The following is a 25,348-nucleotide window of genomic DNA, read 5'->3' on the forward strand; positions in this document are numbered from 1 at the left end:
TTGATGTCCAAGAGGTTATTGCCTATGTTCTCCTCTAGGATTTTGATGGATTCCTGTCTCACATTGAGGTCTTTCATCCATTTTGAGTTTATCTTTGTGTATGGTGTTAGAGAATGGTCGAGTTTCATTCTTCTGCATGTGGCTGTCCAATTTTCCCAGCATCATTTATTGAAGAGACTGTCTTTTTTCCATTACATATTTTTTCCTGCTTTGTCAAAGATTATTTGACCAGAGTTGAGGGTCCATATCTGGGCTCTCTATTCTGTTCCATGGGTCTATATGTCTGTTTTTGTGCCACTACCATGCGGTCTTGGTGATCACTGCTTTGCAATATAGCTTGAAATCGGGCAATGGGATGCCCCCAGCTTTGTTTTTCTTTTTCAACATTTCCTTGGTGATTCGGGGTGTTTTTTGATTCCATACCAATTTTAGGATTGTTTGTTCCAGCACTTTGAAATTGTCAATGGAATTTTGATCAGGATGGCATTGAAGGTATAGATTGCTCTGGGTAGCATAGACATTTTAACAATGTTTATTCTTACGATCCATGAGCATGAAATGTTTTTCCATCTTTTTGTGTCTTCTTCAATTTCTTTCATGAGTGTTCTGTAGTAGCTCCCAGTCCTCGCCTCCAGGTCGGGACACATCTCTGCCCTTTGTGCTTTTAAAACCACCAGCCACCCCCAGTTTGCATGTGTAGCCCCACTGCTCTGGGTTTCTGTCGGGGGGGCTGCCCTAAAGTCCTTTCCCCGCCGCTACCGGTCTGCGAGTCTGTGCCGGGTCCCCAGTGTGGGAGGCTATTGCTCATCTGCGGTGTAGGATCTCCATGGCCAGGCTCCCTCCCACTGCCATTTATCCTCTGATATCTGCCCACGGAATCACGGTTCCCCACTTCATACCTCAAAACTAACCACGTCTGATCTTCTGTTTGTGGAGATCCAGATCTATCTTCTTACATCTCAGGCTGATTTCATGGGTGTTCAGAGTGGTCTGCTAGATATCCAGCTCAATTCCTGGGACCGGCTGGAATAGGGTCCCCTACACCTCTGCCATCTTTTCCCCAACACTGTTTTTTTTTTTTTTAAAGATTTTATTTATTTATTTGACACAGAGAGAGACAGCAAGAGAGGGAACACAAGTGGGGGGAGTGGGAGAGGGAGAAGCAGGTCTCCTGCTGAGCAGAGAGCCCGATGCAGGGCTCGATTCCAGGACCCTAGGATCATGACCCGACCTGAAGGCAGATGCTTAATGACTGAGCCACCCAGGCGCCCCATGTATCCATCTAGTTATCCAATTTGTTCACATATAATTGTTTCTAGTAGTCATGATCCTTCACGTTTCTGTGGTATCAGTTGTAATGTTTCCTCTCCTCTTTCATTTCTGATTTTTGAGTCTTTTCTCTTTTTTTTTAGTCTAGGTACATGCTTTTCAATTTTTTTTATTTTATCAAAAAAGCAGATCTTAGTTTCATTCATCTTTCTGCTGTGTTTCTGGATTCCATCATTTGTTTCTTCTCTGATCTTTGTTATGTCCCTCCTCCTGGTAATTTTGTGTTTACCTTTTTCTTCTTTTTCTAGTTCCTTGAAGTGTAAAGTTAGGTTGTTTATTTGAAGTTTTAATTTTTTTTCTTAATGTAGGCATTTGTAGCTGTATACTTCCCTCTTAGAGCTATTTTGCTGAATCCCGTAAGTTTTGATACACTCTGTTTCAATTTTCATTTGGTGCCAGACATTTTTAAGTTTCCCTTTTTATTTCTCCTTTGACCCACTGGTTGTTCAGGAGTGTATTATTTAATTTCTGCATATTTGTAAATTTTCCACTATTTCTCATGTTATTGATTTCCTGTTTCATACCATTGTTGTCAGAAAAGATAACTGGTTTATTTTTTCTTAAATTTGGTAAGGCTTGTTTGAGACCTCATAGAAGATATAGGCTGGAGAATGTTCCATGTGTGTTTGAGAAGAATGTGTGTTATGTTGTTTTAGTTTTGTTTGGTCTATTGTGTCATTCAAGTCTGCTATTTTCTTATTGATTTTATGTCTGGATAATCTATCCATTGTTCATAGTACGGTATTGAAATTTCTTACTATTATATTGTTGCCTATTTCTCCCTGCAGATTTGTTAGTATTTGCTTAATATATTTAAGTACCCTCATGTTGGGTGTGTATATATTTATAATTGTTATATCATCTTGATAAAATTGACTCCTTTGTCATTATATGAACTTCTTTGTCACTTGATACAGTTTTTGACTTAAAATTGATATGAATATAGCAATCCTGATCTCTTTTGGTTCTATTTGCATGGAGTATCTTTATTCATCCCTTCACTTTGAGCCTGAGTCTTTACATCTGAAGTAGCAGTCACCTCTTCCAGTCTTTTCTGACTGCTTTCAGGAAGAAAATACCTTTTATCAACCAGTTAGGGATTCTGAGGCTTTTTCAGACCCTTTCAATGGGTATGCTTGCTTCATACTACTTGTTCCCTCTTGGAAGTGCATTATTAAGACTTTGACTTCTGTCAATCCTGCTATGCTAGGCTAGGTGATGAGAGTGTATTATTTGCTTTCCATAGCATGATGCTGAATGCTCAAATTTGTGTACCTTCTTCCAACCCCATAGATTTGGACCAGCTTTCTCTGTGTGCACACCAGTCATCTGCAAAGGCTCACTCTTGACACCCTTGGAGTTGCACATAGGGAGCCAGCCACAGGATATGGATTTTGTGTGGGTGACTTGCATGGAATATCATTGGTGTTTGTGGACCAGTTAGGGGGAACTGTAGTCAAGGTGTTAACAGCAGCTCATTGGCAGGCTTTTTGATGGGGTCTTCAAAGTGATTTGTAGGATCTGCATCCCTTTGATGACTTCTGAGAGTCTTGGCTGCTGCTGTTCTCCTAGCTTGTCCCTGCCCCAGTCATGCAATGCATCTCAGTATTCTGGATGGAGCAAGAAAAAAGTGGATCTCTTTGCCAGTGAGTGTCCCTCACAACTTGGGAAGCCAGATACTTACTCATTCACTCTTACTTTCCCTCATGGGGAAATTATAGGCAAAGAAGGTTTCTCTAGGCACTGAGATGTGCCACGTTGTGGTCAGGGTGACACTGGTAAAATGAAATTATTTCTCTTACCCTCATCAGTATGACCAATCTTGGATTTTTTGCTTACCGATGTGCTGGAACTTCTCTACTTGACTCTAACTTCCACAAAGGGGCTTTTGCATGTGGGTGACTGTCAAAATTGATGTTCCTTGTGGAGCAGATAGAAGACTCCTATTTGGTCATTTTGATTACATCACTCTATTATTACTTTGAACAAATTTTTGTCTTTTAGATCAAATAAGAATTAGAAAAATTAAAGTTTTCATTTTTATCTTTACTTATTCCTTCTCTGGTGTGCTTTCTTTGTTAATGTAGATCTGAGTTTCTGACCTGTATCATTTTCCTTCTCTCTAAAGAACTTCTTTTAACATATCTTGCAAAGCGGTCTACTGGCAAAAAATTCCCTCAATTTTTTTCTTTTCTTATCTGGCAAAGTCTTTATTTCTCCTTCACAACAAAGGGTAATTTCTCTAGGTACAGAATTCTATGTTGGTAGTTTTATTTCTCTCAACACTTTAAATATTTCATTTCACTCTTTGCTTGCATTTTTTTTAAACGGTTTTATTTATTTGAGAGAGAGAGAGAGTGAGCATGAATGGGGGAGGGGCAAAGGGAGAGGGAGAAGCAGACTGCTCACTCCCAGGACCCTGAGATCATGACCTGAGCCAAAGGTAGACACTTAACTGACTGAGTAACCCAGGCACCCCTACTTGCATGGTTTTTGAGGAGAAGTTGGATGTGACTGTTATCTTTGTTTCTCTATAGATAAGGGGTCTTTCTCCTCTGGTTTCTTTCAGGATTTTTTCTTTTTCTGTGATTTTCTGTAGTTGAAAAATGATGTGCCTGGGTGTGGTTTTTTGTTTGTTTTGCACTTATCCTGTTGATGTTCTCTAAGCTTCCTTGATCTGTGGTTTGGTGTTGACATTAATTTGGGGGAGATTCTCAGTCATTATGGTTTCAAATATTTCTTCTGTTTCTCTTTTTTATACATTATACATATGTTACACCTTTTGTAGTTGTCCTACAGTCTGCATATTTTGTTCTGTTTTTTTGTTTTCGTTTGTTTGTTTGTTTGTTTTTGTTTCCTTTGCTTTTTGTTTTTTCGTGATTCTATTGATACATCCTCCAGCTCAGAGATTCTTTCCTCAGCCAGGTCCAGTCTACTAATAAGTCCATCAAATGCATTCTTCATTTCTATTATAGTGTTTTTGATCTCCAGCATAATTTTTGGTTCTTTCTCAGGATTTCCATCTATCTGCTTATATTGCCCATCTGTTCTTACCTGCTGTCTACTGTATCCATTATAGCCCTGGGCATATTAATCATAGTTGTTTTCAGTTACTGGTCTGATAATTCCAACATCCTTGCCGTGTCTGGTTCTAATGCTTGTTCTGTCTCTTCAAATTGTGTTTTTTGCCTTTTTGTATGCTTTGTAATTTTTTCTTGATAGCTAGACTTCTTGGGAAAAAGGAAATGCTGTAGTTAGGTCATTAGTAATCTTCCCTAATGTGGTGTTCTGGAGGGGAAGTGTTCTTTTTTTTTTTTTTTTTTTAAAGATTTTATTTATTTATTTGAGACAGAGAGAATGAGAGAGAGAGAGCATGAGAGGGAGGAGGGTCAGAGGGAGAAGCAGACTCCCTGCCGAGCAGGGAGCCCGATGCGGGACTCAATCCAGGAACTCCAGGATCATGACCTGAGCCGAAGGCAGTCGCTTAACCAACTGAGCCACCCAGGCGCCCTGGAGGGGAAGTGTTCTATAGCCTATGTAACTCTCACTCTTTTACGGGGCCTATGCCTCTGGATTGTAAGAGTTTCCCAGCTTTTTTCTCCTCCCTTATGTGGAAAAAGATGGCTGAAGTTGGGTATTTCCCTTCTTTAAGGTCAGTTAGGCTCTGATAATACTCTATCCAGTTGGGTTTAGTTTAACTAGTTTCCTCCTGAGGGCAGGCCTTGTTACAAAGAAAAGAGCTGTCTGGTATACTTCAAAATGATTCCTCTTCCCTTCTCCCTGTGAGAAATATGCAGGGTTTTTCTCTGATATTTACTGTGGTAATCTGGTTGTAGAAATCCCCCATGATTGCCTTCCCTGGAGTTTTTACCTCTCAGAATTATCCACACAGCACACCTAGCAATTCAGTTACAGTTCAGGGTTTCATATCCTGGCCTGGTTACCACTGTGATTTCTGCTTGTAAGTCTCCACTCTGGTAAGCCAGGACTCCCTGTATTTGCCTTTCTCTTTGATCTCGGCTGCATTGGTTTGCCCTGTTTCATCATCTCTCTTTTAGATTCTAGAAGAGTTTATTGATTTTTCAGTTTGTTCAGCTTTTTAGTTGTTAGGACAGAGTGGCAATTTCCAACCTTCTTACATGCTGGGCTGGAAACCAGAGCATCTGTTCATTTTTGAAAGTCCTTGCTTATTATGGGAATCTTAGGTTAAGCTGCCCAATATTGCTGTGAGTCCAAAGTTTCACCTCCTATCTCAGTACTGGTATTGGAATTTGCTGCAGGCAAATCCACTTTTGCATTTTTAAATTTTTACTATCAAGTTTCAGCTTGATGATTTTTTTCTGTTCTGTTTTGTTTTTTTGAATTGTTCTCATTTTCTTTATGAGTCTAAGCAAATCATTAAAAAGCAATTTTACTTAATGTGTCCTGTATGTATTTTTATTTAATAGAAGAAACTTTCTGAGAGTATAATCTGCCATGCTATAAAAAGAGCAACTATTTTCTTTCTTTTCTCCTTTTCTGGATAATGTACATAAATCCAGAAAAGAAGAAAAGAAAGAAATACAACATTTGAAAGACAGCATATATGATACTGTGTGGTTAATTCCATAACTTCAGCACTGCATGCAATAAGCACTCCATAAATCTTTATCATATGAATGAATGATTAAATGAATATTCAGCTGCCCAACAGACATATTTATCTGGATATCTAGGTATAATTGATATAGTTAATATCGAATTAATGATCTTTCCCACATAGTGATTCCTTCCCTTTGAGCATGCACACTTGTGTATGTGTATCCATTTCCTGTCATATCCTCCTCTCTATTCTTACTGTGACTTCCTTGGTGCAGTCCAATACCATTTACTGCTTTATCATTGTTATAGCCTCCATGTATTTAATCTTGTATCCTGACCATCTGGGCACCACACTATTGATAGAGCGATCACTCAAGCTGGAGACTAAGGAAGTAAAAATTCTTAAAAGTCATACCATGTCTCTGCTTAATGATTCAAATAAAGTAGTGGGAATGGAAGTAAATAGAGCTGGCTGTAAATGACTCTGTACCATGAGCACAGAGAGGCACTTACTGAATTTAGCCACAAAAGCAGAATGATTGTTACACATTGTGTGTTACACATCCAGATTATCTCCTTGAAAGGAGTAAAGGAAGTTTATTATTCTAGTTTGCATTTCATAAGCATTGCCTGTCTCAGGGACCAAGGAAAGGCAGAAGATACATGGTCAAGAGGAAACCTTAAAGAATTATCAAGGGAGGGCACCTGGGTGGCTCAGTTGGTTAAGTGTTTGCATTTGGCTCGGGTCACAGTCCCAGGGTCTTGGGATTGAGTCCTGCATCAGGATCCCTGCTTGGCGGGGAGTTTGCTTCTCCCTCTCCCTCTACCACTGCCCCCTTCTCGTGCTCTCTCTCTCTCTTTCTTGCAAATAAATAAATAAATAAATAAATAAACAAATAAATAAATCAAACAATCAAATAAAATCTTAAAAAAAGAATTATCAAGGGTAAAAAAAGGCTTAATCTCAATAATTTAATTCTAGAGGAATACATATGAACAGGTTTGTCGTACTCATTGATTCCCATAATAGACTGGCGAGAGCCTCTACTATTTTGAGAAAGTATACACTAAGAAATCATGGAGATCATTGGAGAAATGGAGAGAGCTCCATGGAGATCATGGAGAAATCATAGAGAAATTATTCCAAATGCAAATGCATAACCAAAAGGTTATGAAGCAGAACAATGTAAAAACTTAACACAGTCATCACAAGGAAGCCCTGCCTACATTACCTGGGAAAGTTGCTGCCATGAATTCTTTGAACTCTTCTAGTTTATCTTCATTGTTTCCAAACTTAATCTTTGCTGTCAGAGTGTATGCATTACCAAACTTGTTCTTGAGGTGCTGAGGACTGCCCAGGCACTTGAACCTCCCCTTTACCATAATGGCCAGTCTGGTACAGAGGGCCTCACATTCTTCCATGCTAGGGGCACAAAGGAGATATGGTTGAAGAGATTGCCTTTCAGCAGGCAAATTCCATATCTCCAAACAGAGCTAAGATGATAAAGTAATAGTTGCAGTAGGAAAGCTTGGTAATGCAGATAATCACCACTGAGACCATATTTTGGAAGAGGAGATCTTAAGATTCAAAGCAGTTGGTTCCTAAATAACAATAGGAAAAGTTCCTTAACTTCCTATCTTCTGTCATTTCTGGACTACTGAATTCAACTGAGGATTCTTGGCATCAGTCAAGAATTAGCCTCTACCTACAGTCTTTCCTATGTAGCTCATATACTTAAGCATTCACTGTCTTTATTTCTGGCTCCACCTAAGGCCCTCCTATACTTTTTTTTAACTTTCAACCAAGCTTCCCAAAGGGTCATACCTGTGGGAAGTTATAACGATAGCTTTGCCTCTTCTACACATCCATGTAATTGTGTCCCACAGCAGACGCCTGGCTACTGGGTCTAAGCCAGTAGATGGCTCATCCAGGAACACAAGTGAGGACTTTCCCATTAGGGCAATAGCAGTATTCAGTCTACGTCTGTTTCCTTCACTTTATTGTCAAAGGAGAAAGTAGAGGAGAAAGAAGATAAGGGTACACATGTCATTAATTCATAGGAATTAGCTCATATATACAGAATGCTGATTTGATATGACTCACAAAGCAGCAGCAAGCCCAAGTCCAGATGTATATATCAATTCATTTTCATTGAAATGACTTTTTCGTTGGTAATTTATTTCAGCATCATTATTGGTAAAACAATTTTGTTTTGGGGAAAGAAAAAACAATAAAGAGGTAAGGATGAAGGTACTTTTTTATGAAATGCAAAGTCTACAGCTTATGTCTGCAAAAGGTTAAATTCATATAAATGGGATCTGCCTCATTCCTGACATCTGAACCCTGACAGGACATTAGGCTATTTCACAGTCATTGCCCCTGTGTGACAGATAGATCAGGTTGAGTTTGCAGGCAATTCATTCTAAACAGTAGAAACACAAGTAGGCAGTTTAATTGCAACAGCATTATGTCTGACCTGTATATGTGGACAAACTCATCAGCATTTGTTTCCAGGTGCATTGCATACAAAAAGGTTTCCACATACTTGTAAATGTCTGGCTCAGGGACCCCTTGAAGCCTGGCATACATCATCAGCATTTCCTGACCTGTCATGTGGTTGAGCATGGGGTCATCTTGAGGACAGTAGCCAATTCTTGACCTAATCTGAATCAAGAGAGTAATCATAATAGACCCAAGTCAATTATTCCACTGAGCATATAGTTAAATGGATGAGATAGAAAACCTGGTTTTCTAGCCCATGTTGCTAAGAAGGTTTGATACCCAAAGAGCTCCCAACAAGGATTATTTCTTTTCTAGGTGGAACCCACTGTAGTAAGATGGAATACTAACATCTCTAACTGGAATTTTCAACACATATCCAGTGTACACTCCTATGTACCCAAGACAGAATTTTGTTAGAGGAAGTTGCCTATTTAAATATCATTAGGAAAGAACTCTTCTATTAAATCAATTAAAATAATATATAGGATTTTATTTCCAGTAATGGCCAAGGAACTTCTATCAGGCCAACACTCTCATAGATAAGAATTATATGATATATATCATACATGTGTCTTTATATACATAAAAAAAACAAAAATAAACAAGTCAGACAACATCAAACTAAAAAGCTCCTGCACAGCAATGGAAACCATGAATAAAATGAAAGGGCAACCTACTGAATGGGAAAAAATATTTGCAAATGATATATCTGATAAGGGGTTAATATCCAAAATACATAAAAAACTTATACAACTCAATAGCAAACAAACAATCTGATTAAAAAAATGGATCTGAACAGATATTTTTTTAAGAAGACATCCAGATGACCAACAGGTACATGAAAAGGTGCTCAGTATCACTAATAATGAGTGAAATACAAACACCTCACACCTATTTGAATGGCTATTATAAAAGAGACAAGAGATAAAAAATGTTGGTGAGGATGTGCACTGCTGGTGGGAATATATATTGGTACAGCCAGTAGGGAAAACAGTTTGGGGGTTCCTCAAAAGATTAAACATAGAACTACCATATGATCCACTAATTCCATTTCTGGGTATTTATCTGAAGGAAACACAAACACTAACTCAAAAAGATATCTGCACTAACTAAAAAAGGTATCTGCTGTTCATTGCAGCATTGTTTACAATAGCCAAGACATGGAAACATGAGTCCAATGATGATTGAATGGATAAAGAAAATATGGTATATCTATATAATGAAATATTATTCAGCCATAAAAAATATAGAAATTCTGACATTTGTGACAACATGGATCGACCTTAAGGGTATTACGCTACATGAAATAAGTCAGACAGAGAAAGACACAGTATGATCTCGCTTATATGTAAACCTTATTTTTAAGTATATTTTTATTTTATATTGTTCAGTTTTAATTTTTCTAGTATCTGAACATTTAAATACCATTGTTATCTGCTCTTTATTTTTTAAAAAAGATTTTATTTATTTATTTGAAAGAGAGCAAGAGCACAAGCAGGGGGAGGGGCAGAGGGAGAGGGAGAAGCAGGCTCTCCCCTGAGCAGGGAGCCCGATTAGGGACTCGATCCCAGGACCCTGGGATCATGACCTGAGCTGAAGGCAGACACTTAACCGACTGAGCCACCCAGGGTTATCTACTCTTTTAAAAGCTTATGGAACACCCTCTATGAAGCCATCTGGGACTTTTCTTATTTCATTGAAGAGTGAACCTTTGACAAGTTTATTTCTATAAAAATTGTGAAAGTTTCAGTTTTCTATTTTCTATTTCTTCTGACATCAGTTTTAATATATATTTTTTGTAGTTAGAAAGTTATGAGTTCTGTTAAAAATTTAAATTTTATTGGGGCACCTGGGTGGCTCAATTGGTTGAGTGTCTGATTCTTGGTTTTGGTTTGGGTCATGATCTCAGGGTCATGGGGTCAAGCCCCACATCAGGCTCTATGCTCATTGTGGAGTCTATTTGTCCCTCTTCCTCTGCTCCTCCACGTGCTCTCTCTCTCTCAAATAAAAATTAAATAAAATCTTATAAAAAATTTAAATTTTATTTGCATGGAATTCAAGTGCTTTTTGTTTCTTTTTTTTTATACTTTGTGTTTCTTATTTAATTTATTAAAAGTTTTTATTTAAATTCCAGTTAGCAGGGCGCCTGGGTGGCTCAGTCATTAAACGTCTGCCTTTGGTTCAGGTCATGGTCCTTAGGGTCCTGAGACCGAACCACGCATAGGACGCCCTGCTCAGCGGGAAGCCTGCTTCTCCCTCTCCCACTGCTTGTGTTTCTCACTGTGTCTCTCTTTGTCAAATAAATAAAATCTTTTAAAAAAAATAAATTCCAGTGAGTTAACATACAGTGTAATATTAGTTTCAGGTATACAATATAATGATTCAACACTTCCGTATAATACCCAGTGCTCACCACAACAGTACACTCCTTAATCCCCATCACCCATTCTCCCACCCACCTCTCCTCTGGTAACCATCAATTTGTTCTCTATAGGTAAGAGTCTGTCTCTTGGTTTGCCTCTCTATTTTTTTCCCCTTTGTTCATTTGTTTTGTTTCTTAAATTCCACATATGAGTGAAATCATATGGTATTTGTCTTTCTCTGACTGATTTGTTTTGCTTAGCATAATATTCTCTAGCTCCATCCATGTTGTTGCAAATGGCAAGATTTCATTTTTTATGGCTGAGTAATATTCCATTGTGCACGCTCACACACACACACACACACACACACACATCTTCTTTATCCATTCACCATTTGATGGACACTTGGGCTGTTTCCATAATTTGGCAATTGTAGATAATGTTGCTATGACATCACTGATCCTCAGAGAAATACAAATCAAAACTACAATGAGATACCACCTCACACCTGTCTGAATGGCTAAAATCAACAACACAGGAAACAACAGGTGTTGGCGAGGATGTGGAGAAAGGGGGACCCTTGCACTGCTGGTGGGAATACAAACAGGTGCAGCAACTCTGGAAAACAGTACAGAAGCTGCTCAAAAAGTTAAAAATATGATCCAGTAATTGCACTACTAGGTATTTACCAAAAGAATAGAAAAATACTATTTCAGAGGGACACATGCACTCCAATGTTTATAGCAGCATTAACTTATCATTTTTTTGAATGTATTTATATCTCCTTTGGGGGGGCAGGTTTACCCATTTCTTTATTTTTATGAAGTTCTAGTTGTCTTAATTGTTGGTTAGCTGGCTTTATATTTTTAGTTATTAATTTATGTACTTGTGTACATTTTTATATATTTTCCTTCCATTCATTTTTTTAATGAGTCATGTGTTTCAGTTGTTTCTTTTTCTTTTTTTTTTTAAGATTTCATTTATTTATATGATAAAGAGAGAGAGCACAAGCAGGCGGACAGAGAGGGAGAAGCAGGCTCCCTGCCGAGCCGGAAGCCCAACTCTGGGCTCAATCTTAGGATGCTGAGATCATGACCTGAGCCAAAGGCAGATGCTTAACTGACTGAGACATCCAGGCACCCCTTTTTTTTCCTTCTTACTGAAATGAGTGTATAATGTATATACACATTATTCTCCCAGTAGTTGTTTATTGCATCTCATAGTTTCTGATATATAATATTTTCATTATTTTCTAGAAATTTTTGTAATTCTTGATTGAAAGCAAGAATCACCTAAAATTATTTTTTAAATTTCAAAAGGGGTAGGGGGCGCCTGGCTGGCTCAGTTGGTGGAGTGTGTGACTCTTGATCTCAGGGTAGTGAGTTTAAGACCCATGTTGGGTGTAGAGATTAATTACAAAGAAAAAAAATAATCTTTTTTTTTTTTAAAGATTTATTTATTTATTTGAGAGAGTGAGAATGAGAGAGAGTACATGAGACGGGGGAGGGTCAGAGGGAGAAGCAGGCTCCTCGCTGAGCAGGGAGCCCGATGCGGGACTCGATCCCGGGACTCCAGGATCATGACCTGAGCCGAAGGCAGTTGCTTAACCAACTGAGCCACCCAGGCGCCCGAAAAAAAATAATCTTTAAGAAATTTCAAAAGGGAGGGAGGGTGTTTTCATATTCTGATTTTGTTTTTTCTTGTTTTATTCAGTTACAATCAGAGAACATATATGTATTTTTAAATGTATGCAAAAATGGTCATATTCATAAATGAATTATTTTTGAAGGATATAGAATTAGACAGATATTGATCATGTTTACCAAATTGACTTTATCACTTATGTATTCTTTGTCCATATTTATTCTCTACTGACATAATCTATCTTGGACTAAAAGAAGAGAATTAAACATCTCATGTATTATATGTTTTTTTTCCTCATATCCTGCCTTACAGAGGTTGCCTGTCATTTGGTACAGAAATATTCATAACTTTTCTATCTCGATTATAAATGTTACATTTTAGTATTAATGCCTTTTTTTTGGTAACTTTTGATGCTCTTAGGTTTGAATTCCACTTTGTTTTATATTAAGGCTGAGACTCCTAATTTCATACTATTCCCATTTTATTTTCAATATTTCTGAATCATTGCATAAGGAGTGTCTTGAGGTTAGCATGAATTTGACTTTTATTTGGAATTGCAATTTTAAAATCTTTTTTTATAATGGGTGGTTTAGATCTATTTATATTTATTTATATGACTGGGATTTATTCCCTTTTTTTCCTTCCAGTATTTACAAAGGTTTGTATTGTTCTAATGGTATTTTTTATAAATAAGTATTTATATATCTTTTTATATCTTTGAAATTTATTGAGACTTGCCTTAATCAACATATGATCAGTTCTTCTAAATAAATATTTCTGTGTATAGGAAAAAATATCATCATTCTTTAGTTGTTGGGTATACAATGCTTTATATATTTCTTTAGATTTAGTCTACTAATTGTTTTATTCAAACATTATACAGCATTAATGATTTTTAATGTCCTTTTTCTATCACAGTGAGAGAGAAATATGTTAAAATTATCTACTGTAACCATGAATGTCTATTTCTTCTTGAATTCCTTCTCCTTTTTATGCTTTATATATTTTGAGACTATATTCTTAGACACCTAACATTTTTAACTGGCTTTTTGATAAAAATTATGTAGTTACACTTTTCTAATGCTAGTAATGATTTCTGCTATAAAGTTTTACCTAATATTAATATAGCTATCCCTGTTCTTTTGATTAGTATGAGCACAGCATATCTTTTTCTCTTCATTTACTTTGAAACTTTCCTTATGTTTTAAAATATGCCCATTGTAAGGAGAATATAGTTTAAATTTTCTTTCTTATTTTTATCCAACTGTCAATCTTTGCCCTTTTTCTGTAACATTGAATTCTCTTATTCTGAAAATCATCACTTATATATGTGAATTTATTTATTTATTTATTTTGCGTGTGAATTTATTTTTTCTTTTTATTTTAGGAGAGGGAGAGAGAGAGGATCCTAAGCAGGCTTCATACTCAGTGCAGAGCCCAACATGGGGCTCAATCTCACGACCCTAAGATCATGACCTGAGCTGAAATCAAGAGTTGGACACCCAAATGACTGAGCCACCCAGGTCCCCCAAAACTACCTTTACTTTTAAAGGATAATTTTGCTGGATATAAAAGTCTGATCTCACTTCTGAATATTGATGTAAACTCCTAAAAAAATAACTATAGAAATTCAGCAGCCTCCTGAAAACAATCTCTTAGGAACAACTGGAATTTATTTCAGGGTGCAATGATGGATTAATATCAGAAAATTTATATAAGTTTATCCTATTAACAGATACAAGGAAAAAATAGTATAACTTTCTTCGTAGATGGTGAAAATGTGTTTGACATAATTTAATACTCAAAAGCACTCAAAAATGAAAATAAATGACTATTTTCTTAACATGATTAATCTAACAGGAAATCTATCTTGGACACATATGGTATCCTAGGCAAGACATAAACAATTCTTATAGACTAGGAACAATAATTAAACAAGGCACCTCCTTAACTGTGGTGGAACAAGATTGAAATATGACCACTCCATAACTTTGTCTGAAATGAGACAGAAACAAGGATATTCTCCAATCACAAAAATAACTAGGCAACTCTCTCCTCTGGCTAACATATGTAATTGCTGCTTTTATTTTTCTAATGACATCTCTAACCTTGCTTTAATCTTTCTGCCTCTGGCTGGAAATACCAATAATCACTAATTTCCCATACTTCTTGACAGCTTCCAATCTCTGATTCTTTCTAATTCCCAGCACAAACCCAAATCTTGTAATAATCCCCTCTCCTCTTACTGAGACCCCTCTAGTTCCTCTGTTGTGCATTTCCCTTTGCTGCAGTTAGGTAAATAAACTTAATATTTTTGACTACAGGTAAGTTTCTTTTTTTTAATTTAAAGATTGTATTTATTTGAGAGAGCAAGAGAGTGAGCATGAGCAGGGGGAGAGGCTGAGGGAGAGAGAAAGGAGAAACAGACCCCCCACTGAGCAGGGAGCCCGACTCAGGGCTCTACCCCAGGACCCTGGGATCATGACCTGAGCCGAAGGCAGATGCTTAACTGACTGAGCCACCCAGGCGCCCTTACAGGTGTGTTTCTAGTGATCTTCGGCTAATGAGTTTTACTCTAACAATGACTAGGAATCAAGTGGCTATAAGAGAGAAAGAGTGATATATTTACTTAACTAAACATTTTTGCAGGACAAAAACAGTATGAGCCAAGTCAAGAAGCAAACACAAAATATATTTGAAACTCATATTGCAGAAAATGATAATATATGAAGAACTCAAAAATAAAGAAAAATGTCAATAATTTAAAGATGTATAAAGGATGTAAATAGACTATTCATAGGAAAGGAAATGCAAAAGACTTTTAAACATATAAAAAGCTGGGCTGATGTCAGCAAGATGGTGGAATAGGAAGCTCCTCACTTTCCCTCTCCATGGATGCACCAAATAAACAGATGTGTATGGTTCAAATACTTCTGAGAGAAATACAGAAGAAAATTAAGACACTCCTACATATTGGGTGACAGAAAATACCCACATCAAAATGGGTAGGAAAAGCTGAGAAACACTTGTTCCATATATCCTACTTCTAGCATAGTGCCGTACAGTTAGGAGGGAATCCCAACTTCTAGCCTCTCCCTGAGGAGTGAAAGCTTCGGGTCAAACATATTTTTTTTTTTTTAACTAAAACCTGAAGAATGGAGAGAAGTTAGCCAACTAAGACAGAGGGGAAGTCATTGTGACCTTAGTAAGTGCGGTTGCTAAGTTGGAAGTCACCCTATAAGAAGTAAACATTTTTGTTTGTTTTAAGTTTACTTTTTGGTAATCTGTACACCCAATGTGGGACTTAAACTCACAACCTAGAGAGAAGAGTCACATGCTCCACCACCTGAGCTAGGTAGGTGCCCAGGGCCACATATCTAATTCCTCAACTTCTATGCCTGCCACCTAAGGGACTGGATCACAAATTACCCAGCTCTGAGAGCTGGCATGGCTTGACATTTATTTGTCTCCAGGACCACAGAAAGCAAAGATGTTTTTTATTTTATTTTATTTTTAAAATTTATTTTATTTTATTTTTTATTTTAATTCCAGTTAGTTAACATACAGTGTTATATTAGTTTCAGGTGTACAGTATAGTAATTCAACAGTTCCATACATCACCTGGTGCTCATCAGGACAAGGGTACACCTTAATCTCCATCACCTATTTGAGCCACTTCCCCATCCCCAACTCCCCTTTGGTAATCATCAGATTGTTCTCTATAATTAAGAGTCAAGGAGGTGATTTTATTTCATTTTATTTTTATTTTTTATTTATTTTTTAAGATTGTATTTATTTATTTGAGAGAGAGAGAATGAGAGAGAGCACATGAGAAGGGGGAGGGTCAGAGGGAGAAGCAGACTCCCTGCCGAGCAGGGAGCCCGATATGGGACTCGATCCCAGGACTCCAGGATCATGACCTGAGCCGAAGGCAGTTGCTTAACCAACTGAGCCACCCAGGCGCCCTATTTTTATTTTTTTAAAAGATTTTATTTATTTGACAGAGAGAGACACAGCGAGAGAGGGAACACAAGCAGAGGGAGTGGGAGAGGGAGAAGCAGGCCTCTCGCTGAGCAGGGAGCCCGATGTGGGGCTCGATCCCAGGACCCTGGGATCATGACCTGAGCCGAAGGCAGATGCTTAACGACTGAGCCACCCAGGCGCCCCAAGGAGGTGATTTTAAATAAGCATGTAATCATTTGCTGTGGCTATACACTCAGGCTCAGTGCAGAGGGAAAGGGGAAAAACATCTTGTTCCCATAGTCTCCCTGTAATGGGTGAGACTGAAAATTTCCCAACTGCTGCCTGAGAGTTGTGCTTCCACTTAGTTTGCATTTGGGAGCTTAGAGGACAGGTAATTAGTAGTCTTTCAGGAGCCTGAATGAGCATGCAGGCATTTCCTGTGCCTTCTCTCTATGGCTTCCTCTAATGATAAAATCAAGTTTCTAGCTTCTCTGTGAAAGGAGTTTGTCCACATATCTAGCACCCCAACTTTTACAGCTGCCACCTGTGGAACTGGCTTCTAAATCAGCTAACTCTGGGAGCTAATGGTCTTCAGCATTTGCTAGTCCCCTAGGACCACAGAGAACAAAGAGGTGGCTTTAAATAGGCACACAAGCACTCCCAGCAGCTATTCCCCCTGGCTAGGGACAGAGAGAGCAGGCAAAAGCACCCAGTTATTTGTTTCTCCCTAAAAGGGGCTAGACTGTTTACCTAACATTCCAACTTTCCCAGTTGCTGCCTGAAGATTAGGATTCTAATTATCTTGCATCTAGGAGCTGATGGGGCAGGCACTTTGTAGTACTCCAAGAGCCTGAATAAGGTGTGCACCTTTCCCCTGCCTTCGGAGCACTGATGAAACTTGACATAACCTAATCTCCCAGGGGCCACTAAGAACAAAGATGGCAGTTTGGACAAGGACAAAGGTTGGAGAGGCACCCATATCTCTAGCTGGGCTGATTGGCAAGGGTTATCTCCTATTAGCTTTCACAAGCCCAGTCTGTTAAGACTAGGAGAGATAGCTGTTTTATGTAATGGGTAGAAAACAATTCAAAGAGCCAAGGAAAATGAAGAACAAGAAATAAAAGAACAAAAAAAGGAACAAGATAAATCTCCAGAAACTGACCCTAATGGGATGGAGATAAATGATTTACCTGACAGAGAATTCAAAATAATGGTCATAAAGATGCTCACTGAGGTCAGGAGAGCAGTACATGAACAAAGTGAGAATTTCAACAAAGAGATAAAATATTAAAAATATGAAACATAAATCACAGAGGTGAAGAATCTGATAACTGAACTGAAAATTCAACAATAGGGATCAACATCAGACCAAATGACATACAAGAAAGGATCAGTGAACTCAAAGACAAGCCAGTGGGAATCATCCAGAGAAGAAGAAAGAATAAAAAGAGGGATGATAATTTAAGGGATTTATGAGATACCACCAAGTGTACCAATATTTGCACTATGGGGGTCCCAGAAAACAGAGAGAGACAGAGAAGGGGCAGAAAGTTTATTCAAAGAAATAATGGCCAGCTTTCCCATGCAAGCCAGAGAGGAGATACTGTCATAACTTAAAGGAAAACTTTCATAATGTCTGGAGCCCTTGATGTCCTGCAAATGAAGAAGGAGGATGTGGCACCAACTTTGACTTCCAAATGGAGCAGAACATCTATAAAAGGAAAAGTGATAGCATCTATATCATAAATCTTAAGAGAACCTGAGAAGTTCCTGCTGACAGCTCATGCCAATGCTGCCACTGAAAACCTGGCTGATGTCAGTGTCTTACCCTCTAGGAATACTGGCCAGCAAGCTGTGCTGAAGTTTGCTCCTGCCACTGAGAACTTTTCCCCTAAGGTCAGGAACACGACAGGGATGTCCACTCTCATCACTTTTGTTCAACATAGTACTAGAAGTCCTACCCTCATCAACCAGAGAACAAAAAGCAATAAAAGGCATCCAAATTGGCAAAGAAGAAGGCAAACTCTCACTCTTCGATGAAGGCATGATACTCCATGTGGAAAACCCAAAAGACTCCACTCAAAAATTGCTAGGTCTCATACAGGAATTCAGCAGTGTGGCAGGATACAAAATCAATGCACAGAAATCAGGTGCATGTCTATACACTAACAACGTAACTGAAGAAAGAGAAATTAAGGAATTGATCCCATTTACAATAGCACCAAAACCCATAAGATACCTAGGAATAAACCTAACCAAAGAAGTAAAGGATCTGTACTCTGAAAACTATAGAACACTTATGAAGGAAATTGAGGAAGACACAAAGAAAAGGAAAGACATTCCACGCTCATGGATTGGAAGAACAAATATTGTGAAAATGTCTATGCTACCCAAAGCAATCTATACATTCAATGCAATTCCTATCAAAATACCATCAACATTTTTCACAGAGCTGGAACAAACAACCCTAAAATTCATATGGAGGCAGAAAAGACCCGGAATAGCCAAAGGAATGTTGAAAAAGAAAACCAAAGCTGGAGGCATTACAATTTTGGACTTCAAGCTGTATTACAAAGCTGTAATCATCAAGACAGTATGGTAATGGCATAAAAACAGACACATAGATCAATGGAACAGAATAGAGAACCCAGAAATGGACCCTCAGCTCTCTGGTTAACTAATCTTTGACAAAGCAGGAAAAAATATCCAATGGAAAAAAGAGAGCCTCTTCAATAAATGGTGCTGGGCAAATTGGACAGCCACATGTAGAAGAATGAAACTGGACCACTTTCTTATACCATACACTAAAATAAATTCAAAATGGATGAAAGACCTCAATGTGAGACAGGAATCCATCAAAATCCTAGAGGAAGAACACAGGCAGCAACCTCTTTGACCTCAGCCACAGCAAGTTCTTGCTAGACATGTCTTCAAAGGCAAGGGAAACAAAAGCAAAAATGAACTATTTGCACCTCATCAAGATATAAAGCTTTTGCACAGCAAAAGAAACAGTCAACAAAACTAAAAGACAACCTACAGAATGGGAGAAGATATTTTCAAATGTCTTATCAGACAAAGGGCTAGTACCCAAAATCTATAAAGAACTTATCAAACTCAACACCCCAAAACCCAAAAAATCCAGTCAAGAAATGAGCAGAAGTCATGAATAGACATTTTTCCAAAGAAAACATACAAATGGCCAACAGACAGATGAAAAAATGCTCCACATCACAACAGGGAAATACAAATCAAAACCACAATGAAATACCACCTCACACCAGTCAGAATGGCTAAAATTAACAAGTCAGGAAACAACAGATGTTGGCGAAGATGTGGAAAAAGGGGAACTGTCTCACATGGTTGGTGGGAATGGGGCTGGTGCAGCCAGTCTGGAAAACAGAATGGAGCTTCCTCAAAAAAGTTTAAAAAAGAGCTACCCTATGACCCAGCAATTGCACTACTAGGTATTTATCCAAAGGATACAAACACAGTGATTTGAAGGGGCACATGTACTCCAATGTTTTAGCAGCAGTGTCCACAATAACTATCTATGGAAAGAGCCCAGATGTCCATTGACAGATGAATGGATAAAGAAGATACACACATACATACAAAGAAATATTACTCAGCCATCAAAAAGAACGAACTCTTGCCATTTGCAATGACATGGACAGAACTAGAGGGTATTATGCTAAGTGAAATAAGTCAGAGAAAGACAAATATGATATGATTTCACTCATATGTGGACTTTAAGAAACAAAATGGATGAACATAGGGGAAGGGAAGGAAAAATAAAATAAGGTGAAAGCAGAGAGGGAGACAAAACAATAAGAGACTCTTTTTTAAAAATTTTTTATTGTTATGTTAATCACCATACATTACATCATTACTTTTTGATGTAGTATTCCATGATTCATTGTTTGTGCATAACACCCAGTGCTCCATGCAGAATGTGCCCTCATAAGAGACTCTTAACTATAGGAAACAAATGGTTGCTGGAGGGGGGGTGGGTGGGGGGATGGGGTAACTGGGTGATAGGCATTAAGCAGGACACTTGATGGAATGAGCAAGTGATGAATCACTAAATTTTATGTCTCAAACTAATAGTACACTATATGTTAATTAAATTGAATTTAAATAAGAAAAAGAGAGTTAACAGTTCTTTTTAAAAAAGATTTATTTATTTATGTGTGTGTATGTGAGAGAGAGATAGAGAACGGGGCGGGGGGGAGGGTCAGAGGGAGAGAATCTCCAAGCATACTCCCCGTTGACTGGGGAGCCACACACAGGACTCCATCTCATAATCCATGAGATCATGACCCATGCTGAAACCAAGAATTAGACGCTCAACTGACTGAACCACCCAGGCGCCCTGAAATTTAAGAGTTCTTGTGCAATTTATCACAAGGTATTATAAGCTTAAAATAGACATAAGATATTTTATGTAAACCCCTTGGTAAACACAAAGAAAACAGCAATAGAAGTTATACACATAAAGAGAAAGGAGTCAAAACCTATCAATACAAAACAACAACAACAAAACACAAGGGAAAACAGCAAGAGAGAAAAAGAGGGACAAAATAACTACAAAACTGACAGATAAGTTTACAAAGTGGCAATAGTAAATCCTCTATCAATAATCATTTTAAATGTAAATGGACTAAGTCCCCAATAAAAAGACACAGAGTAGCTGAATGCATAAATAACCAGAATCCGACTGTTGTTATCCACAATAAACTCATATTAGATTCAAAGACACACATAGGCTGGATGTGAAGGGATGGAAAAAGATATTCCATGCAAATGGTAACCAAAATATAGCAGGAATGGTAATACTAATCAGACAAAGTAAACTTTAAAGCTAAAGCACTGGGTGTTATATGCAACTAATGAATTGTTGAACACTACATCAAAAACTAATGATGTACTATATGTTGGCTAACTGAATATAATAAAAAAAGAATAGTTTCAGGAAAAAATATAAAATCTTTAAAAAAATAAAGCAAAAATTATCTCTAGAGACATGGAAGGTCATTATGTAACGGTAAAAGGGTCAAATCAACAGGAATATGTAACATTTGTAAATATATATGCACCCAATGTCAGAATACCTAAGTATATAAAGAAAATATTAACAGTTCCAAAGGAGGAATTGACAGCAATAGAATAATAGTAAGAGATTTCAATACCCCACCTTTAATATTGGATAGAACTTCTAGATAGTAAATCAACAAAAAACAGTAGACTTGAACAACACTATGGACCAAATGGACCTAACAGACACATACAGAACTTTCCACCCAACAGCAGAAGAACATACATTCTTGTCATGTGCACATAGAACATTCTCCAGGAAAGATCCACATATTAGGTCACCAAAAAAGTCTTAATAAATTTGAGAAGATTGAAATCATACCATGTATCTTTTCTGACCATAGTGGAATGAAACTAGAAGTCTGTAACAACAACAAAACAGGAAAATTCACAAATATGTGGAAACTAAAAAACACACTCCTGAATAATCACTGGGTGAAAGGTAAAATGAAAAGGGAATTTAAAATATGTCTTTTTTTTTAAAAAAGATTTTATTTATTTGATACAGAGAGACATAGCGAGAGCGGGAACACAAGCAGGGGGAGCGGGAGAGGGAGAAGCAGGCTTCCAGCGGAGCAGGGAGCCCGATGCGGGGCTGCATCCCAGGATGCTGGGATCATGACCTGAGCCCAAGGCAGATGCTTAACGACTGAGCCACCCATGTGCCCCGGGAATTTAAAATATATCTTGAGACTAAGGAAAATTAAAAACAACTCACCAAAACTTATAGGATACAGCAAAGCAGTACTAAGAAAAACATTTAAGTAATGAACACATATATTTAAAAAGAAAAGAGATCTCAAATAAACACCCTAACTTTATACTCGAAGGAACTAGAAGTGAAATCTAAGGTTAGCAGAAGTAAAAATAATAAAGATCTGGAGAAATGAAAAAGAATAGAAAAAAAATCAATGAAACTAAAAGTTAGTTTTGAAACAATAAACAAAATCAGTAAGACTAAGAAAAAAGAGAAAAGACATAAATAAAATCAGAAATGAAAGCAGAGATATTACAAAGGGTATTTCAGATATAACAATGATTATAAGGGACTATCAGGACCAAATATATTGAACATATTGTATAACCTAGAAAAATGGATCAATTCCTAGAAAAATACACTTGCCAAGACTGAATTAAGAAGAAATAGAAAGCCCAAAGAAACCTAATAAGTAAGGAGATTAAAATAGTAATCAAAATCTTCCCAATGAAGAAAAGCCCAGGACCAGATGGCTTCATGGCTGAATTCTACCAAACATTCAAAGAGTTAGTACTAATCATTCTTAAATTTCTCTAAAAAATTCAAGAGGAAGGAATACTTCCAAACTCATTTTCTGAGGCCAGCCTCACCCTGAGACCAAAACCACAAAAAGACACTAAAAGAAAAAACAAAACAAAACAAAACAAAACTATAGGCCAATATCTCTGATGAACATAGATGCAAAATCCTCAATAAAATACTAGCAAACCAAATTGAACAACACATCAAAAAGATTATATATTTTGAGCAAATGAAATTTATTGCTAGGATGCAAAGTTGATTAATTTTTTATTTTTTTAAACATTTTTAAAATTTAAATTCAATTAATTAAAATATAATGTATTAGTTTCAGAGGTACAGGTCCATGATTCATCAGTCTTATATAATACCCACTGCTCATTACATCACATGCCCTCCTTAATGTCCATCACCCAGTTACCCCATCCCTTCATCCCCCTCCCCCCCAGCAACCCTCAGTGTGTTTCCTATGATTAAGAGTCTCTGTCAAATAAATAGATAAAATCTTTAAAAAAAAATAAAAAAAAAAAGAGTCTCTTATGGTTTGTCTCCCTCTCTTCCCCTATGGTCCTCTGTTTTGTTCCTTAAAGTCCACATATCAGTGAGATCATTTGATAATTTTCGTTCTTTGATTGACTAATTTCGCTTAGCATAATACCCTCTAGTTCCATCCACATTGTTGCAAATGGCAAGATTTAATTTTTTTGGATGGCTGCGTAATATTTCATTGTATATATTTATATATACCACATCTTCTTTATCCATTCATTTGCTAGGAGAGTAGCTTTCAGGTACTCTCATTACATAAAAAAAAAAAAAAAGGTTAGGTGAGGAGAAGACGTGTTGATTAGCTTGTCTAAAGTAACCATTATATATATGTGCCATCATGTTGTACACCTTTATTATATAAAATTTTTCTTTAAAATGTTATGCAGGGGCACCTGGGTGGCTCAGTCGTTAAGCGTCCGTCTTCGGCTCAGGTCAGGATCCCAGGGCCCTGGGATCGAGCCCTACATCGGGCTCCCTGTTCAGCTGGAAGCCTGCTTCTCCTTCTCCAACTCCCCCTACTTGTGTTCCCTCTCTCGCTATCTCTCTCTGTCAAATAAATAACATAAATAAAAATCTTAAAAAAATTAGGAAGTTATGCAACCTCACTTATAATAAGAGAAAAATTAAAACTATACCAAAGATGAAAAAATCTACCAGACTAGCAAAAATCCAAGAGTTAATCGTATACTCTGTTGTGGTTGGTTTATGGAAATAGCCATTTGCAAAAATTGCTTGTATAAACATATATAGATTTGTATAATTTGTTTAAACATATATGGAAAGCACTTCAGCAAGATCCAGAAGATTGTGTGTAATATGTTCCATTTTGTGTAGTAAAATGGAAGATAGATCATTATATTTTACTGAGGATGCATAAAGTATATGTAGTGTGATAAAAGTGTTTTTTTTTTTTTCCTGTGGGAAGGGATCAAGGAAAGGTGGGTAGGAGAGGGAATTAGACTCACTTGTATACCTTTTTATATTGTTTTGATTTATGGTTCATTTGAATGAATACCCTCTTTTCTCGGAGAGCTCCTGTTGCTATATATTTTAAACTTCTTACTGCTTTCCCCCCATTTATATAAACATGACCTAGTTACTAGTTATTAGAAATTATGATTCTGTCTTTGTTATTTCCTAAAACTCTGGGTGTCACTCTTTTTCCTCTTTTGTTTGACAGCTGCCTTTCTTCTATGTTTTGTCCACATTCATTATTTCCCCATCCTCACCTGTCTGTGTGTCAACCCACTGCTTCAGGTTTCAATGATGTCCAGTGTACACTATTCAGGCCTATCTTGCCTGACATTTCTGTTTCATTTCCTTTTTGACATTTTCTCTTCACGTGGATTGTGCAATGACACTTTATCCAGATTTTCCTCCTATCTCACTAATCCTCCCCATTTTTTTCATCAGTTATTCTCTCTCTCTATGTCTTAGAAATGTTGATAGTCCTCAGGATTCAGCCCCTATCTCTCTTCTCATTATTATACATACTCTCAATAGATTATCTTATCTATCCAGTTTAAATTTCACTTTACTTTGATGAGTCCCAAATTTATATCTCTATATCAATTCATAGATTCCAACTGCCTGTTGGCTGTTCTCCCATTTGGATATGTCACAGGTATCTTTCACTCAACATATCCTCTTTCAAACACACTCATCCCTGTGTTACTATATTGGTAAGTGGAACTTTCACCTATTCACTGGCTCATGATAGAAACCTGGACCATATCTAAAGATCATCTGTTTTCCTTATAAGCCACATCCAAACGGAGTCCAAACCCTGTCAATTCAACTTTCTTTTTTTTTTCTCTTCATTTTCTTTTTATTTATTTTTTTAATTATTATGTTATGTTAATCACCATACATTACATCATTAGTTTTTGATGTAGTGTTCCCTGATTCATTATTTGCATATAACACCCAGTGCTCCATGCAGAATGCGCCCTCCTTAATAACCATCACCAGGCCAACCCATCCTCCCACCCCCTCCCCTTTAGAACCTTTAGTTTGTTTTTCAGAGTCCATTGTCTCTCATGGTTC

At 37.3% G+C, this 25,348-nt stretch overlaps 1 protein-coding gene across 1 annotated transcript in view; it reads right to left on the bottom strand.

Annotated features, from left to right (window-relative positions):
* The window catches only part of LOC102748372 (phospholipid-transporting ATPase ABCA3-like), a gene marked incomplete at its 5' end in the record, with an annotated part of 211,336 nt that overhangs the window by 2,490 nt on the left and 183,498 nt on the right, over window positions 1-25,348 (bottom strand). The window contains 3 exons of the mRNA XM_081818872.1: window positions 7,143-7,333; window positions 7,736-7,906; window positions 8,388-8,575. Of these exons, the coding sequence (XP_081674998.1) occupies window positions 7,143-7,333; window positions 7,736-7,906; window positions 8,388-8,575 (550 nt within the window). The remainder of the gene's footprint in view (window positions 1-7,142; window positions 7,334-7,735; window positions 7,907-8,387; window positions 8,576-25,348) is intronic.

Source organism: Leptonychotes weddellii, chromosome 5, assembly GCF_054177405.1.
Source record: "Leptonychotes weddellii isolate Sample4059 chromosome 5, ASM5417740v2, whole genome shotgun sequence".
Taxonomy (NCBI): Eukaryota; Metazoa; Chordata; class Mammalia; order Carnivora; family Phocidae; genus Leptonychotes; species Leptonychotes weddellii.